Genomic DNA, 19,475 nt, shown 5'->3' with positions numbered 1-19,475 from the left:
CTACTCAATTTTTTGCATAATAGAATTGTATAGTTAAAGTTTTGTGTTCCATTCTTTTCCCTAATAATTTTTGCATTTTGCTAGATGGTTTTCGTCATAATTATTATTCATGGCCTCATAAGGTCCTTGAGTTGCTAGATCTTAATTTAAGATATTCGCTTATGTTAGTCATGAAGGCTGTTTCTTTTGATATTTTAAATGATGTCATAACAATTTTTTTTTTTTTTTGAGACGAAGTCTAGCTGTGTCATCCAGGCTGGAATGCAGTGGCACCATCCTGGCTCACTGTAACCTCCGTCTCTTAGGTTTAAGTGATTCTCCTGCCTCAGCCTCCTGAGGTAGCTGGGACTACAGGTGCCCACCGCCATGCCTGGCTAATTTTTGTATTTTTAGTAGAGACTGGGTTTCGCCATGTTGGCCAGGCTGGTCTCGAACTCCTGACCTCAGGTGATCCACCCACCTCGGCCTCCCAAATTGCTGGAATTACAGGCATGAGCCTCTGTGCTTGGCCCACTTTTTTTTTTTTTTTTTTTTTGAGATGGAGTCTTGCTCTGTCACCCAGGCTAGAGTGCAGTGGTGTGATCTTGGCTTACTGCAGCCTCCACCTCTCAGGTTCAAGTGATTCTCCTGCCTCTGCCTCCTGAATAGCAGGGATAGGGATTGATTACAGGTGCCCACCAAGATGCTTAGCTAATTTTTGTATTTTTAGTAGAGACGGGGTTTCACCATGTTGGACCCGGCTGGTCTCGAGCTCCTGACCTCAGGTGATCCACCTGCCTCGGCCTCCCACAATGCGGGGATTACAAGTGTGAGCCACTGTGCCCGGACCATAACACTTTTTTTTTTTTTTTTTTTTGAGACAGAATCTTGCTCTGTTGCCCAGGCTGGAGTGTAGTGGCATGATCTTGGCTCACTGCAACCTCTGCCTCCTGGGCTCAAGCAATTCTTGTGCCTCAGCCTCCCAAGTAGCTGGGATTACAGGTGCAGGCCACCACCCCTGGATAATTTTTGTATTTTTAGTAGAGATGGGGGTTTCACCGTGTTGGCTAAGCTGGTCTTGAACTCCTGACCTCAAGTGATCTGCCTGCCTGGGACTCCCAATGTGCTGGGATTACAGGCGTGAGCTCCCAAAGTTCCAGGATTACAGGTGTGAGCAGCCCGGCCTGTTAGCTAATTTTCCGAAGATAGATACATTTTATATTAAGCTTCCTAAAGTTGTTTTTTTTTTTTGTCTGACTTTTTAGACTTATAGAACATTGTTATAAAAGGTGTTACTTTATTTCTTTCAGTAGTTAACATTTCACTTTCACTTTTCTTCACTTTGACTAAGATTCCTATTGTTAAAAGTTTAAATAGTAATTTTATTTCAAGTGTAAAAGATGAATGTGTTAGAAGTTGTTAGTTGTAGTTGGTCCAATGTATTGTAGTCAATTCCCTTAATCCGAAATTATTTTTTTTTCCAGAAAAACTGTAATGCTTTCTTTGGAAATTAGGGCTAGGATAATAATCTAGTTGACTGACATTTGACAAATGCACAATTTGCCAGTTATCAAATTTCAGTCAAATAGAAATATGATGAAATATGATTGGGTGTCATGGATCACACTTGTAATCCCAGCACTTTGGGAGACTGAGGTGGGAGGATTGCCTGAGGCCAGTAGTTTGAGATCAGCTTGGGCAAAAAAGCGAGACCCTGTCTCTATAAAAATTTGCTGGGCATGGTGGTGTGTAACTGTGGTCCTAGCTACTGAGGAGGGCAAGGTAGGAGGATCGCTTGAGCCCAGGAATTTGTGGCTGCAGTGAGTTGTGATTGCACCACTGCATTCTGGCCTGGGTAACAGAGCCAAACCCTGTCTTAAAACAAAAAATATAATGAAATATATAATTTTTTTTAACTGATCATTGAGAAGACACTCCATGGCTGTGGAGCCTGAGGGTATATAACTCTAACTGTAGAAATTGGGAAGATCTCTATATGACACCGTGAAGTGTCATGTAAGTTCAGTTTGGAAGAAAAAGAGGTATCCACTTGTTTCCGTAATCTTTTGTCTCATTAAAATAGATAAAGAATTTGGGTGGGCTGTTAGATTAGCTTACTGAGAAATTAGACAATTGATAAAGGATGTCAGAATTCTCAAGAGATAGATGGGGAGATGTATGAAAGAAAATGAGAAAGGGAAGCCTATGATGATAATCTAGGAGTGACTTTATGGTAACTGAGCTTTATTTAGTGCTTTTTTTAGGCTTGAGGACTGTGTGCTTGGCAGTTTGGCTTACACTTTATTTCTTAAAAATGTAAATATTTGGAGTCCTCTTAGCTGCTTCTTTACACATTTCACTCTCAGTTTTGTTGCTTTGCTTCTTAACAGGAATTTGTAATCAGCATATATTGCATTTCTTTTATAGTTTTATGACCTTTGTGAACTGTTCAGAACTGGAGGTCAGGTTCCTGACACAAACTACATATTTATGGTATGTAAACACCAGTGATATCAAGTGCTTGTTTAAAATGGAAAGGATCTGACTTACTAAATGTAAATTGCATAATAATTCTTTACCATGTGACAGTCCCTATTTCAGTATATGAAAAGGTGTGTATTAGTCCGTTTTCTTGCCGCTGATAAAGACATACCTGAGACTGGGCACTTTACAGAAGAGGTTTAATGGACTTACACTTTCACATGGCTGGAGAGGCCTCACAATCATGCAGAAGGCAAGGAGGACCAAGTCACATCTTACGTGGATGGTGGCAGGCAAAGAGAGAGAGACTGTGCAGGGATCTCTTGTTTTTAAAACCATCAGATCTCATGAGACTTACTGTCATGAGAACAGCACAGGAAAGACTTGCCCCCATGATTCAATTACTTTCCATCGAGTCCCTCCCACAACATGTGGGAATTCAAGATGAGATTTGGGTGGGGACACAGCCAAACCATATCAAGGTGATTGTATACTTTTCTACATTTAACTATGTCCTCTAGTTAATTGCCTTAGTAAGCCACTGTAGATTGGGTTGGGTTGTAGCTGTCAATAATGGTTGGGCGTAAAAAATAACCCAGAACCCCTGGTTTAAGGCATAAATCTTCAATTGACTATTATTTATTCAAACTTTTCGAGCATTCATTTTTATCTCCTTTTAATCTATGGATGGATGAATATACACACATACACATTTGCTATAGATGTTTGCTTTTCTTTTGGAATGTAATGTTAACTGTTGAACTTTTTCTGGATCCTTCTCTCATTATCTTTCCTTCTGAAAGTTTCTGGGTCACTTTTTTTTTTTGATACGGAGTCTCGCTCTGTCGCCAGGCTGGAATGCAGTGGTGCGATTGGCTTACTGCAACCTCTGCCTCCTGGGTTCAGGCGATTCTCTTGCCTCAGCCTCCCGAGTAGCTGGGATTACAGGCGCGCGCCACCATGCCCAGCTAATTTTTGTATTTTTAGTAGAGACAGGGTTTCACCATGTTGGCCAGGATGGTCTGGATCTCTTGAACTCGTGATCCGCCCACCTCGGAGCCTGCCTTGGCCTCCCAAAGTGCTGGGATTACAGGGGTGAGCCACCACGCCGGCCACTTTCCTATTCTTTCAGCTGTTTTCCTATTGGTGTAATATTGGCCCAAGTCAGACATTAATGGGAAGTGTAAATAGTATATTATCATATATGGTTGTTAAATGCAAAACTGAACCTAGAACGCTGTTATAATTATGGTATTTGCTTTTACAAAATTTTTTTCTTCAAGTAGGCAGCTCTTCCAATATAGTTAAAATGATTCTTAAAATAGAAAATTATTTTACCTGGGCATGGTGGTACACGCCTGTAGTCCCAGCTACTTGGGAGGCTGAGGTGGGATGATTGTTTAAGCTCAGAAGTTCTAGACCAACCTGGGCAACATAGTGAGACCCCATCTCTAAAAAAAAAAAAAAAAAAAAAAAAGATTGAATTTTTAAAAATTAAATTACTTGGCTGGGCGCAGTGGCTCACGCCTGTAATCCCAGCACTTTGGGAGGCCGAGGCAGGTGGATCACCTGAGGTCAGGAGTTTGAGACCAGCCTGACCAACATGGAGAAACCCCGTCTCTACTAAAAAAAAATATATGTATATAAAATTAGCTGGGCTTGGTGGTGCGTGCCTGTAATCCCATCTACTCAGGAATCTGAGGTGGGAGAATCACTTGAACCCAGGAAGCAGAGGTTGCAGTGAGCCAAGATCACGCCATTGCTCTCCAGCCTGGGCAACAAGAGTGAAACTCCATCTAAAAAAAAAAAAAAAATTACTTAAAAAATACTGGTTAACAGATGACCAAATCAACTAATGTAGGTAATAGAGGATTGAAAAAATGGTGGTTTTGCCCGGTGTGGTGGCTCACGTCTATAATCCCAGCACTTTGGGAGGCTGAGGCGGGTGGATCACAAGGTCAGGAGTTTGAGACCAGCCTGATCAACCTGGTGAAACCCCCGTCTCTACAAAAAATACAAAAATCAGCCGGGCGTGGTGATGGTGTGTAATCCCAGCTACTCAGGAGGCTGAGGCAAGAGAATCGCTTGAACCTGGGAGGTGGAGGTTGCAGTGAACCGAGATTGTGACACTGCACTCCAGCCTGGGTGACAGAGTGATACTCTGTCTCAAAAAAAGAAAAAAAAGAAAAAAAAATGGTGGTTTTTTTCAGGGAAAGTTTTTGAGAGAATGGCACAGCAGATTCTTGTAGATTTCCCTGGAATCAAAAATCTTGTTTCTATAAACATTTAATAGAAAAAGTTTGTTTACCTCTATTTTTTTTTTTGTTAAAATCAAATTTCCAAATAATTCGGTACGTAACTCTTTATTGCAGTTATGAACTATGAGTTTGTGCAGTTTGATATAATTTGAAAAGAATATTGTGGCCATTGTATTGTTTGTAACTGTAAACTTTTACTTCACAGGGTGATTTTGTAGACAGAGGCTACTATAGTTTGGAGACCTTCACTTACCTTCTGGCATTAAAGGCTAAATGGCCTGATCGTATTACACTTTTGCGAGGAAATCATGAGAGTAGACAGATAACACAGGTCTATGGATTTTATGGTAAGAATTCCTATTTCTCTGATTCTGAATATTATTTTACTTTCCTCTTTGGAAAACAAAGCTACACAAGTCATACACATGCTTTATGTATATTATTTTCCCCACATCCTCACTCCTTCACTCCTCCCAAACAATTGAAAATCTTATGCTCGAGAGAGGACCACTGTTAACTTTTTGGTGTGCATCTTTCTAGATCTGTGCCTCAAAGTGTAGCTGGAATCACCTGAGTTCTCATTAAAAATGTAGATTGCGGGCCGGGTGGGTTGGCTCACACCTGTAATCTCAGGACTTTGGGAGGCTGAGGCGGGCTGATCACAAGATCAGGAGATCGAGACCATCCTGACCAATATGGTGAAACCCCGTCTCTTCTAAAAATACAAAAACGAGCTGGGCATGGTGGTGTGTGCATGTAATCCCAGTTACTTGGGAGGCTGAGGCAGGAGAATTGCTTGAACCAAGGAGTCGGAGTTTGTGATGAGCCGAGATCATGCCACAGCACTCCAGCCTGGCAACATAGGGAGACTCCGTCTCAAAAAAAAAAAAAAGTAGATTGCTGGGCCTCACCACAGATTTATTAATCAAAATATTAATCAAAATATTTTGGAGTGGGAATCTAGAATCTGCTGAAGGTGAATGTTCTGCACAAATTTGAGAGTCCATTCTCATCTATTTTGTGTGTGTGCGTGTGTGTATTTATGTGTGTTTATATGTACAAACACGCACACTAAAATGGGGACATACCTGATTTTTTCACTTTATTGTTATTTTCATGGCTGTATCATATACCATATGGATGTACCATAATTGATGTATCAGTTTTTCTTCTATCATTGGACTTTAGAGTTGTTTTTAAGCTGCTGTTATACATCCTTTTACATATATCTCTGTATGCTCACTCCAGAGAATGCTAGGACCTCAGGGATCGGAAGCAGAACTTAGTCATAAAAAGCAAAATAGACCAGGCGCAGTGGCTCACCTCTGTAATCCCAGCACTTTGGGAGGCCGAGGCGGGCGGATCACCTGAAGTCAGGAGTTCGAGACCAGCCTGGCCAACTAAACCCTGTCTCTACTAAAAATACAACAATTAGCCGGGCACTGGTGGGGGGAGCGGGGAGGGATAGCATTAGGAGACATACCTAATGTAAATGACGAGTTAATGGGTGCAGCACACCAACATGACACATGTATACATATGTAAAAGACCGGCACGTTATGCACATGTACCCTAGAACTTAAAGTATAATAATAAGAAAACTTTAGCTGGGCATGGTGGTGGGGGCCTCTAATCCCAGCTACTCGGGAGACTGAGGTAGGGAGAATTGATTGAACCCAGGAGGCGGAGGTTGCAATGAGCCAAGATCGCACCATTGCACTCCAGTCTGGGCAACTGAGCCAGACTGTGTCTCAAGAAAGGAAAAAAAGCAAACTACCTAATTCTCTAAAACTTTTATTTGATTGAGAGAGAGAAAGAGAGAGAGAGTGAGCGAGCTTGTTAGGAAGCCAATTCAGGGAAATAGAACTGTCAAGATTATGAATTTGAATTTTCCTTGAGTACAATTAAGACAGATATTGAGAGATTTGGAAACATTAATTGCAGAACCCTTTAGATTTAAATTTTATATGTTTGAATTATCTTCTTTCATTATAAAGATAGGCTGGGCCGGGTGTGATGGCTCATGCCTGTAATCCCAGCACTTTGGGAGGCTGAGGCAGGCAGATCACGAGGTCAGGAGATCGAGACCATCTTGGCCAACATGGTGAAACCCCGTCTCTACTTAAAATACAAAAATTAGCTGGGCATGGTGGCGCTTGCCTGTAGTCCCAGCTATTTGGGAGGCTGAGGCAGGAGAATCCCTTGAACCCGGGAGGCGGAGGTTGCAGTGTGCCGAGATTGCACCATTGCACTCCAGCCTGGATGACAGCGAGGCTGTCTCAAAACGAAACAAAACAAAGATAATCTGAACTTTCTTACTCTTCAGTTTGTCTGCCATTATCAGTTAGAGAAATTTTGAGAATTTATTGTTTTTATGTAATTTTTTTAATACGTGTAAAGTTAGATAATATTTGTCTCCTTTCTACAAGTTACTTCTTATTTTCATTCACAAAATAAACACCAATCGAAATACAACTTTTGGATTCTTTTGCAAAATAATATTTTGGATAATATACTATGATATTAGCTCAGTGAAAACAATACTAAAACTAATGTTATAAAAACACACACACCTACTATATATATGTAACTAATGCTACATGTATAATATATAAAATACATATTGTTACATATGACTAATATATGACTTTTTTTTTTTTTTTTTTTTTTTTTTGAGACAGAGTCTCGCTCTGTCGCCCAGGCTGGAGTGCAGTGGTGCGATCTCTGCTCACTGCAAGCTCTGCCTACTGGGTTCACGCCATTCTCCTGCCTCAGCCTCCCAAGTAGCTGGGACTACAGGTGCCTGCCACCACCCCTGGCCAATTTTTTTGTATTTTTTAGTAGAGACAGGGTTTCACCGTGTTAGCCAGGATGGTCTCAATTTCCTGACCTCATGATCCACCCGCCTCGGCCTCCCAAAGTGCTGGGATTACAGGCATGAGGCACCATGTCCAGCCATATGACATATGTTTTGAATAAGATAATTTCAGTTGTTATAGGACTTATATTGATTTTCAAGGAATAAAATATCCCTATATGACTTTACACTGGGCCTTCAGTTCACTCTGATAAACACATACTGGGCAGTTACTATTGAGCCAAGTTCAAGATCCCTGCCTGCAACCTGAGCTCATTGTTAGGGCTCTCTTATGGCAAGTTTACATAACAATCTTGCTTCACAGAGATATATAATTGAGAAAATCTTGGGGATTGGTCATAACCCGCAGACTTCTTTCCTATATCATTTTCAGCTTCACTTAAGGCAATAGTGATATGTCAGGTTTTTTTTTCTAAAATTATGGAAGAAGCCAAAGTACAGAGCTTCCATGGTGTTAACAAAAGAAGCATGTACCCTGTTAACTATGTAGACAGTCAGGGTACAGTGGCTCACATCTGTAATCTCAGCACTGTGGGAGGCTGAGGTAGGGGGATTGCTTGAGCTCAGGAGTTCAAGACCAGCCTGGACAACATAGGGAGACCCCCATGTCTACCAGAAATAAAATTAGCCAGGTGTGGTGGCACGTGCCTGTAGTTCAGCTGTTCAGAAGACTGAGGTGGTAGGATCGCTTGAGCCCAAGTGGTTGAGGTTGCAGTGAGCTGTGATTGCGCCACTGCTGATTGTGCCACTGTATTCCAACGTGGGCAACAGAGTGAGACCTTGTCTCAAAAACAAAAAACTATGTAGGCAGCAGAAAGAGTGTTCAACTGAGAATTTGTAAGAACCTGATTGGCAGTCTGTCCTCAATTGTGATCCACTGAAGCTCAAGTGTTTAGTTGTACAATTTGCAGAAAATCTCAGAAGAGACAACTTAGCCCTGAGAAGAGTTAGGCATTGCTCATGCTCCTATAACTAAGGGTCCTCTAATTTGTTTGATCTGTTTATCCTGCTAGAATTGTCTCCTTAAATAAATTTATCTGTTTACCAGAATTGCCTAGATATTAACGTAACTGTCAGGTTGTGTGAAATTAGTATTTAACTCTTCTAATGATAGCATTTTGGCTAATAATTTCAGCTGCTTGTTAGATCCATTCCAGGAATGAAGAGCAATACTACATCCTTAGGAAATACAGTCATTTGCCACATAATGACATTTCAGTCGATGATGGTCTATATATATGACAGTGGTCCCATAGATATAACAGAGCTGAAAAATTCCTATTGCACAAATACTTACCATTGTGTTACTATTTCCTTATGATATTTAGTACAGTTACATGCTGCACAAGTTTATAGCCTAGGGGCAATAGGCTATATCATATTGCCTAGGTGCGTAGTAGGCTAGACCATCTAGGTTTATGTAAGGACATCCGATGATGTTCACACAATGATGAAATCACCTAACAATGCATTTTTTAGAATGTATCCCCATGGTTAAGGGACATATAACTGTATACAGTTAGTCACTAGCGTTCTTTTGGCTCTATGTGGAGGTCCTAGCAGGACTAAATATGTGTCATATGTTGCTATCCTAGTTTAAGCTGAATTTCTGTTGTACTGAAGGCTGCTCTAGTATTGGATATATTGTTTATTTTTATTGGCAGATTCATTAATTAAAACCCTTCTGTTTCTTTCACAGATGAGTGCCAAACCAAATATGGAAATGCTAATGCCTGGAGATACTGTACCAAAGTTTTTGACATGCTCACAGTAGCAGCTGTAAGTTTCTATTTTTAAAGTCTCATGTATGTTCCTGCCAATAACACATTGCATATTTTTATCTAGTTGTCATCTCAATCATATTGATATCTTTAGTATTCATTGATGAATTTAGATATGCCTGAGGTTATATGTTCAACTCTTTGTTATCCTTTTTTGCTAGTTAATAGATGAGCAGATTTTGTGTGTCCATGGTGGTTTATCTCCTGATATCAAAACACTGGATCAAATTCGAACCATCGAACGGAATCAGGAAATTCCTCATAAAGGAGCATTTTGTGATCTGGTTTGGTCAGATCCTGAAGATGTGGATACTTGGGCTATCAGTCCCCGAGGAGCAGGTTGGCTTTTTGGAGCAAAGGTCACAAATGAGGTAAAGCCAACATTTTTGGAAAAGTAATTTGTGGATTGCTAATGGGCTGCATAGAGAACTATGGTGACCCTAGATAACAAACTTATAGTCTAGCTTACTCAGAATATGGTGGATATTAAATTTCTAGTTTAGTTATTAACATATGTCTTTCTTTAATGGTTAAATAAGATGACACAATGACACAGTGAAAGCACCTACCACCTACTCCAGCATCCATTTGGTAATAATGTATAAGTAAATGTTCTTTCCTTTTTTTTTTTATTGCTCTGTCGCCTCCTGAGTAGCTGGGACCACAGCCGTGCGCCACCATGCCCGGCTAATTTTTGTATTCTTAGTAGAGATGGGGTTTCACCTTGTTGACTAAGCTGGTCTTGAACTCCTGACCTCAGATGATCCACCCGCCTCAGCCTCCCAAAGTGCTGGGATTATAGGTGTGAGCCACCGCACCCAGCCAGCCCCTTTCCTTTCAAGTACTGTAGTTAAGTAACAAAATGGCAAGACCAAGATAGGCAATACTTTTTTTTTTTTTTTAAAGATCTCAAATCACACAGATACAGACGCTTTATTAGTTTCCTCTACAAGAGACAATAACATGAATCTTTTTTTTTTTGAGACAAGAGTTTCACTCATGTTGCCCAGGCTGGAGTACAATGGTGCAATCTCGGTTCACTGCAACCTCTGCCTCCTGGGTTCAAGTGAATCTCCTGTCTCAGCCTCCAGAGTAGCTGGGATTACAGGTGTGCACCACCATGCCTGGCTAATTTTGTATTTTTAGTAGAGACAGGGTTTCACCATGCTGGTGAGGCTGGTGTGGAACTCCTGACCTCAGGTCATCTGCCCACCTTGTTCTCCCAAAGTGCTGGGATTACAGGCGTGAGCCACCGTGCCCGGCCTACGTCAATCTTTTTTTTTTTTTTTTAACAGAAATCTCTGTTCATTTGAAAAGCCAAATAGATCCAAAGAAGGAAGATGAAAATTAAATACTTAAATTAATCAAAAGGCACTATGATACCACCTAAAACCTACTGCCACAGTGGTAGTAGGCTAAGGAAGATCAAGCTACAGCAAATCATGTAATGTGAATGTTAGTGATTACATAGCAGGAAGCACATTTGCTTTCCAGAAGACCATGGTACAGTGTTCATTTGGGCCCAAGAGAATATTTGGCCAGGAAAGGATCGAGATAGATGAAAGTAAAGCCAAATCAAAGGAGCAGGTACAAAAGAGAATCCAAGCTACATAGTCAAGCAGATGATGATGGATCAGGCTTCTTCCTCCCAAGAAACATTTGCTGCACTGTGCTGCCTCCCCCCTCAACCACCCCCCACCCCCTACCCCATGGCTGCTCAAGCCCAACTGCCTGCTCCTGCCTTACAGGGTGCTCAGCCACCAGGACTAGGTTTGGGGTTGCCCAGGGCTCTTGCCATAATTTAGCATAGACCTTGGGGAGAACTGCTCACCCATGGGTTGGCTTTGTTGCTGGTTGTTCTCAACAAAGAAAACCCTGAAGCATTCACATGCAGAGTAGTCTGAGCTTCTCCAATCACAGTCAAACACCCCCACACAACATCCTCAAAAGTCTGAAATCTTGTAACAGCTGAGCTATAGTTAAAGCTGCAAGTCTCACAGAATCATCAAGGAAGCCAGAATGAGACAATGCAGATAGGAAGTCCCAGCAGTTAATCTCAATCCATCTTCTCCATTTCGGATAAGCTCAGATATACCTGATGTGGGAGATAGAAAGCTACACTGGAGCAAGCTGGATCTTCTGCTGAATTCATCATCAAATACCAAGGGAAAACAAGGGGTGGGGTGGATTTTATTCTTAAAAAGCCTCAGAAGTTACTGTATTATAAAGGGACATGACTGAATAGGTAAGAAACGGATTCTTCATTGTGAATTTTCCTGATGGCTTCTGCAAGGATCATAGAGATGTTGATCACCTGTATTTTGGAGCGGTGCTTCATCTTGTCCTCCTGGGGTATGTTATTGGTGACTACTACTGCTTGAAAGTATGCATTGTTGATGTGAGAAATAGCTGGACCAGAGAAGATTCTGTGAGTCAAGATAGCATAAGCTCTGGTGACTCCAGCAGAGAGAAGTTTGTCAGCTGCATGGCAGATTGTGCCACAAGTGTCAACCATGTCATCCACAAGGATGGCCACCAGATCCTTCACATCTCCCACAAGCACCATGCGGTCCACTTCATTGGCTTTCGTTGTGAATCAAGGCAAAGTCCACATTCATGCTGTCTGCAATGGAGGTCACTCTCTTAGCTCCACCAGCATCAGATGAAACAATAGTGCAGTTCTTCTGCTCAGAGATATTCTCCCTTATCCACTTCAGGACACCTGGCTCTGCATACAAATAGTCCACTGGGTTATCAAAAAAGACCTGAATTTGAGAAACATGTAGGTCCATGGCGATAATATGATCTGCGTCTGCTACAGATAGCACGTTTGCAGCAAGCTTGGCTGAGATTGTCACCTGACTCTTGTCTTTCTTATCCTGCTGGGCATAAGGGAAGCATGGGATGACTGTAGTAAGCTGGCTCGCTGAATCAGTCTTGCAGCTATTAGTCATGATCAGAGGCGCCATTAAATTGTCATTGATTTCGCCACAACCACTCTGAATGATGTAGACATCCTTTCCACATACACTTTTGCCAATTTCCACACAGGTCTCCTAGTTGCTGAATTTCTTAGTCACTACCTTTCCGAGCTCCAGGCCCAGGTGGTCAGCAGTTTTCTGAGATAAGCCCTGGTGGGAGCTGCCGCTGAAGATTTTAATATTCAGGATCCTGGCCAACTACCCTAAGCACTCTTCACTAAGCGATCACTGCTGCTGCAGAGACTGGAACTAAAGTCGGCCCAGAGACTCAATACTAACCGCTTTGCGATGCTACTCCGCCATCTTCAAGACAGGCAATACTTTGAACTTTCTTTTTTTTTTTTTTTTTGAGACAGTCTTGCTCTGTCGCCCAGGCTGGAGTGCTGTGGCGCGATCTCGGCTCACTGCAAGCTCCGCCTCCCGAGTTCATGCCATTCTCCTGCCTCAGTCTCCCGAGTAGCTGGGACTACAGGCGCCTGCCACCACGCCTGGCTAATTTTTTTTGTATTTTTAGTAGAGACAGGGTTTCACTGTGTTAACCAGGATGGTCTCGATCTCCTGACCTCGTGATCCGCCTGCCTCGGCCTCCCAAAGTGCTGGGATTACAGGCGTGAGCCACCGCGCCTGGCTATACTTTGAACTTTCAACTGTTTTCAATTAAACACACACACACACATACGCACACACACACACACACACACACACCCCTTATATTGGGAAGCGCTCCACCATCATAATGAAGTCAAAAAAACTAGATTCTGATCCTGCATCAGTGTATCTTAATTTAGATAAGTTATTTATCTAGTCTGAGCTTTTGTTTCCTTAAGTTGCAAAAGAATAATCTCTTTCAGAATTATTGCAACATCTTCATATACTAAACCTTCAGTAAATGGTAGATACTGATAGCAATATCTTTATTATTAAATCAGAAAACACAAAATTTTGTTTCATAGTACCTATTGAATGCTTTTTCTTCCAGAAATTTCTACCTATTTATGTAGCTATGCAGTTTCCATAGTTGTGCAGTTGACTCAGGCCAAAATTGCTGTTTGCCTAAACTTATTAAATTATTGGAGATAATTATAGAGTGGGTTCTGCAATCATGATGCCTTTAGTAGTAATAGGATTTGGTATTTTATTTAAATGATTATTTTCTTACGTATGTAGGCTGATTGTTTTTTAAGTGCTAAATACTTACAGTGCCTTTCTAAATTGCAGTTTGTTCATATCAACAACTTAAAACTCATCTGCAGAGCACATCAACTAGTGCACGAAGGCTATAAATTTATGTTTGATGAGAAGCTGGTGACAGTATGGTCTGCTCCTAATTACTGCTATCGTTGTGGAAATATTGCTTCAATCATGGTCTTCAAAGATGTAAATACAAGAGAACCAAAGTTATTCCGGGCAGTTCCAGATTCAGAACGTGTTATTCCTCCCAGAACGACAACGCCATATTTCCTTTGAGGCCTTTGCCCATCCTGCTGACCCATTTTTCTGCCCTCTTCTTACCCCAATTTTCTTGTATCACCCTTTACAATATACTTTTTATTGAGCACTTTGCTGCTGAAATGCTGCCTCTTGCCTTTTTTTTTTTAATTTTAAATTATCTAAATTTATTGTATGTTGTGGTGTCTATAGCAAAGTTTTTCTATCAGTTTTCCCCCATCCCATCCCCACCCTGGACTCATTTGAGAAGACTTGAGAAATGTCTTAATACTCACACTGCTGCATGTAGCTCTTGCTTATTTACTGGTCTGGGAAACAGGATGTGTTTCCTTTTTTAAAAACCAATTGACAGATTACACCTAAATACTCCTCCTTTTGTATCATTCAGCCTTTTGTTTTAGTTTGGTAAGTTTTAAGAAATTTCAGCAGCAAAGTTGTTATTCAGTGGGCACGATAGACTCCAAATGCCTCAAGTTATGTATACCTGTCCCAGATGTAAACTTCATTGTCCTTTGTTGGATGATATTTTAAGTGGATATAAAATAAATTGGTCGAAAGGGCTGCCCTCCTTGTTGTGTTTTTAAATTTTAGTTAAAAACTGCTACAGCTTATGACTTTGTACATTAAGATAATTGTATTGATCTTTTTTCAGAGTCCTTGTATTTTTTAATAAAGTAATCTTAAAACTCAGATAGGTTAAGTGTTAGAAATTTTAAACAGCTTACATTGTTAGTGTAAAGTTGTTTTTTCTTTTTTCCTAATCAGAGTTCTTGACCCTTTGGTTATTGAGTTTAAAACTTCAATTGAAATTCAATAGTATTTATTTTTTAAAACAATCACTAAACTGTGCCTAAAGAACATAACTGCCATATTAATGTTTTGGTTTATATCCTCTATAGTAATAGAAAAACATTTAATACTTGTAATACTGATGTGTTAATTTGATACCAGTTGAGTAGAATGTGATCAATCCAGTTTACAATCTATCATGAGTATTATTAACTAAAATCTATGTACTTTTCAATAGGAATCATTCTTCTCTTGCTGTAACACTTGACCTTAACTTTTAGAAAGTGTTCATTTTTAAACTGCAACTGGAAAGGTTGAAAAGTTAGGACTCTTGTATTTGTGAACTGTAATCTGAAGCAGATTATTTAAAGTGTAGAAAAAGAAACAAGTTGTTCTTTTTTGCAAAGGTCTGTGATACCATATTTCAGCTTTGTGTAAGTAATTTGAATATCCAAAGGGTTGTGATGATCAGTTCTTAATATGCAACTGTCCACTTAATAAGGACACGTATTCCAGTATCTCTTATGACTGTAGTCATAAATGATGTTGGAATGTACATTTTGTGAAATAGTTGGTATCCCTTTACTATAATTAATTTTTGTTATTCCAGGAAATACTTGTGAAGCCAGCCAATTAATAAAGCACTTTAGCATCTGTTCAGGTAGTTTTGAAAACCAACTTTTCCCCTTCAGGATAAGAACTTCCAGGTTACCTAAAAATGCAATAAAAATCTTTATAGTCTAAGCTTCTTGGCATATAATTTTTCATCAGGGTTTTCTTTTATTAAATGAGCACAATACTGTTTTGATTTAATTTTTTTCCCTCAAACCACCCAGCTCCTTACATAGTTTTTAATTATATAGCTATATGAAAGAGGTGGCTAAGACATTTGCTGCACACACTTGAACTAATGTTGGGTCAGTAGCTTCGTGTTACTGCCCTGACCCCAGTGTAATTCAGGTGGAAAGGTATTTTTATCTTACAGGGATATGTAGCTATGTATTTTACTAATTGTGAAACACTGGAAATTAACGATGCAGACAACTTGGTGTGGTCTTTGAACAGCTCTCTGCAGTATTTTTTTTTTCCTGTTAACATAAATTGTATTTAAGTGCTTGCTTTCCACTTAAGTTGTACCAATAGAACCGGTAACTCCCAGCCCTCCCTGTTTGACACTCCTTAGCTTAGATTGATGTAGTTGTTTTTGTTATCCCTATAATGTGACTTTTATTTTTAAGTCATCATGTACTGCATTTGTTTGTCACTAGTTGGGCACGTGCCAATAATATTCTCTCCATTCCTTAACGGCCATTTCTGTTTTGCCTGATTTCTCTTCAACTGAATAATGGCTTTTTGCATGGAAAAAATAGCTTTTACTATTAGACATGTAAAGGGAAGAGAGAGCTAATGTATTGGACTTTGTGAGCCTACAAGGAATATTTCGGATCCCTCCAATAAATAAGGGCTATGTACTATATAGAGTAATCATGTGGTGGAAGATACTTGCAAGTCATAGATTTATGGGCAGGAGGATTTGTTACTCCCTGTATCTAGGCTGAATGTAAAATCCCTTTTGTTGTATCAATGGGGGTAAAAACTATTTTTATTTGCCTATGATATACTTGGTTTCTAATAAAGTGCCCTAGGCTCTAGTGAGAACTGTCTACTTTGAATTGCCATTTACTCCCTTTCCTCATTTGGCCAATATGCTCTTAGCTTTTTATAAGTTAATGTGTTTCCCCAAAAAGTTTCACTACTTTATGTTCATTTGAGTGTGATCCTAAAACACCTGGATCAACAGTACATCTCATATGCAACCTGCATCAGCTCCTATTCTGTCTGGATGTCTAGAACTGTTGGAAGATTTTGACCTCTTAAGCCCTAGGTTTTGCTTTGGGAAATAAGGTTTGAAATATTGTTCATTGCATTAAGATTTGTGTGTGTTTGCTTTGTAAGCCCAGCACCAGGTTTTGGAAAATGCCTGTACTGTGAAAGCAAATCAGGACTCTTTCTGAGCCTCTTTCATTGTCAGAAATAGAATCACTTTCCATCAGCTTCCAGGAAATTGTGTATCTGGAGTTGAAGAGATTTAACAGCAAGAATCCAGATTTCTAAATGTAATTGTTTTTTAAATGCTAATGTTTGTAAAGCACCTTCAGTTCTTCTGATGAAAGGTGCTATATTCCCTCTGTAAATTAATAAAAAGATTATAGGAAGTTTGTCAAAAAATTTAATGCATAGTCTGTAGTATGTCCTGACAAGAAGTTAGCATTTTATATAAGAAATTAAAAAATGCTGATTCCTCCACTTGGTTGCTTGACTGGTGAACAAAAGTGAAACCTTTTTTTGTTTTGTTTTGCATTTGACCCTGAGTTAAGTGTTCCAACTCTTTAAAGGCAATGTTTATTGTTACAACCTCGATCCAGTGCCCAGAACTATGCTTCATGAGATCATCACAACTCTTTAAATTGTATATTTACAGTGTGCAGTGATGCTGACGAAATACACAGTAGTAAACCAAAAAGAAACATTTGGAAAGTCCCCTAGCATGATGCCAGACATACTAGATGCTTGGGGAAGGTTGGTTCTGCATTTGCCTCCTGTTTTCTATTTCCCTATCAATTTATTGGTGAATTTGTGACTTTACCATCACGAGAGTAGGCTTATGTTGGCTTAGATCATTCAAATGTTTTCTTAATTCAAAAATGCGTGACATTTATAGATTTGTATTGTCAACAAAAATACTACATAAGTATATTCCACTCAATCCCTAGGCACCCACTATGCTCAGCAGCACTCTGCTTTTGTATATAAATGGTGGGTTATAAAAGACTGCATGGAGGCATTATGGAATAGCACAGGCTTTGGGATCAGATCTAGGTGAAAACCCCAGCTCTGCCATGCAGTAATAGCAACTAACGTGTATACAGCATATATAGCTAAATTGTTACATTCTCTATTTTGTGATGCCCTTGTTATATGGGTCTATGACTATATTACCTTTAATTTTTTTTTTTCTTGGTAGAGATGGGGTCTCCCTATGTTGCCCAGGCTAGTGTTGAACTCCCGGCTGAAGAGATCCTCCTATCTCGGCCTTCCAAAGCACTGGGATTACAAGCATAAGCTACTGTGCCCAGCCCAAACTTTTAAAAAATTAATTAATTTTGTTCATCCTTCTCTGGAAATTTTTTTCCCCTAGATGAGGAAATAGGCTTAGAGAGGATAGGTGACTTGTCTAACGTTGCACAGGAGAGCTGGAACTTGAATCCCTAGAGGGCACACCAGAGTACATCTTTAGCCCTCTATTTCAAGCAGTATTGGTTATTGTAGCTGTGTGACCCTGAACAAATTGGATTTTCTGAATCTTAAGTTTCTGTGTCTAAAATAAGAGAATATCAGACAGGGTTAATCTCAGTATTAAAAATAGCACACACAAAGCACCCAGTATCTGGTCCAAAGCTGCCTTTTATTAAGGGCTCATACTCACAGGCCATTTGTTCAAATTCATTGTAGTTGGGAAGAATAATCCAAGGCAATGTATAATTGCTAACATAGTGTAGATTTTGTGAGTACAACACATCTGGAGAAGGAAATGTTTGATGTAGGATGGAGTAATTGGGGAAGATAAAGAGGAAGTGTGAATTAAATGTGGACTGGAATGATGGGATTTGTATGTCTTACGGAGTAAAAATAAGCAGAGATCACTTGGACACAATATGAAGACTCGAGGATCCTTTTTGGGAAGGCGTAAGAAATGAATAGCTCCTGTTCTATTGACAATATCTGCCATATATCAGTGAGGATTGGTCAATTATGGAAGATGCTAAAAAGGCGATGGATTTTTAATAAGGAATATAATAAATGTATTTCAAGATTACTTCCCTAGTGAGTTGATGATACCCCTTCGTCTGACACAAATTATTCTGGAGTTGTTTCCTCTCTCTGGCTTTATAATGTGGGTGGAAACTGTTGGTTGAGATTGAGGTGATTTGTGGTTCTGTGACTTTAGGATTACATGAAATACTAATTTGGGGGACCAACAGAGATTTGACATTTTTTCTTTTTCAAAGCAATTTTTCAAATCCCACTACAATTTACCATCAGTATTACTTCATAAATGGAAAGTAATTTTACCATTAAAGATGTAGGTAGGACCATCTCAGAAGAAAAGACAGCTCTTTACACCAAATATATTTGGTTTTGTGAAAAACTGGTATCCTAATTTTTGCCATTTATGGAGATCAATGAGAGATTTTCCCCACCCCAGTGTTGACATGTACTACTCGAGGCTGTCATATTATTGAGGCATAAAAGATGTTCTAATAAAATGGAGGTGACTTAAGAGAAAGTTTTATGCCTCCTCCCAACTCTGAACAGATGCTGAGAATTTACCAAACAAGGGCACACAGGAGTAGAGATTTAGACAGCCCTTCCCACCTTCAAGAATTTTATAATACGTTAATGAGCTGAGTCTTATTTTCAAGGATGGCTTTGTTAAAGCAGAAGAAACGTAACTAATTATGCTTATGAAAGGCAGTTTTGCATGCTTGTTCGTCAAAAAGTACAGTACAATTTATTTTAAGATTGATTAATTGGTGTAGAACTTGCAGTGCTCACAGAATCAGGATGGTCAGCTTACGTTCAGGGATCAAATTTGTCCAGGCCTTTCAAAATGGAACACGTTGCTTTTAGTATGGCATTGGTTCTGTTTGTAGTGCTGATTTTTCTTTCACGGTAATTAAAAAAAATCTTGCTTTCTTAAAAGCCTGCACCGAAGCTAGTGAGCTTTTCTGCAGAGGATTGAGCATCCAAACCATGCTTTATTTTGGTGGATTCTTACAGTTTTCTGGTTGGGTCCTTTTTGAGGGGTAGCTGTGAG

At 39.8% G+C, this 19,475-nt stretch overlaps 1 protein-coding gene and 1 pseudogene across 1 annotated transcript in view; one reads left to right on the top strand and one right to left on the bottom strand.

Moving 5' to 3' along the window:
- PPP6C (protein phosphatase 6 catalytic subunit) overlaps positions 1 to 16,825 on the top strand; it is a 47,701-nt gene extending 30,876 nt beyond the window's left edge. Inside the window, exons 3-7 of the mRNA XM_003264131.4 lie at positions 2,407 to 2,472; positions 4,924 to 5,065; positions 9,296 to 9,375; positions 9,539 to 9,748; positions 13,577 to 16,825. Coding sequence (XP_003264179.1) covers positions 2,407 to 2,472; positions 4,924 to 5,065; positions 9,296 to 9,375; positions 9,539 to 9,748; positions 13,577 to 13,825 — 747 coding nt within the window. The 3' untranslated portion in view covers positions 13,826 to 16,825. The remainder of the gene's footprint in view (positions 1 to 2,406; positions 2,473 to 4,923; positions 5,066 to 9,295; positions 9,376 to 9,538; positions 9,749 to 13,576) is intronic.
- LOC105740186 lies at positions 10,676 to 12,700 on the bottom strand (annotated as a pseudogene).
- Positions 16,826 to 19,475: the final 2,650 nt, after the last annotated feature.

Source organism: Nomascus leucogenys, chromosome 8, assembly GCF_006542625.1.
Source record: "Nomascus leucogenys isolate Asia chromosome 8, Asia_NLE_v1, whole genome shotgun sequence".
NCBI lineage: Eukaryota > Metazoa > Chordata > Mammalia > Primates > Hylobatidae > Nomascus > Nomascus leucogenys.
This window is presented reverse-complemented; position numbering and strand designations above follow the sequence as displayed.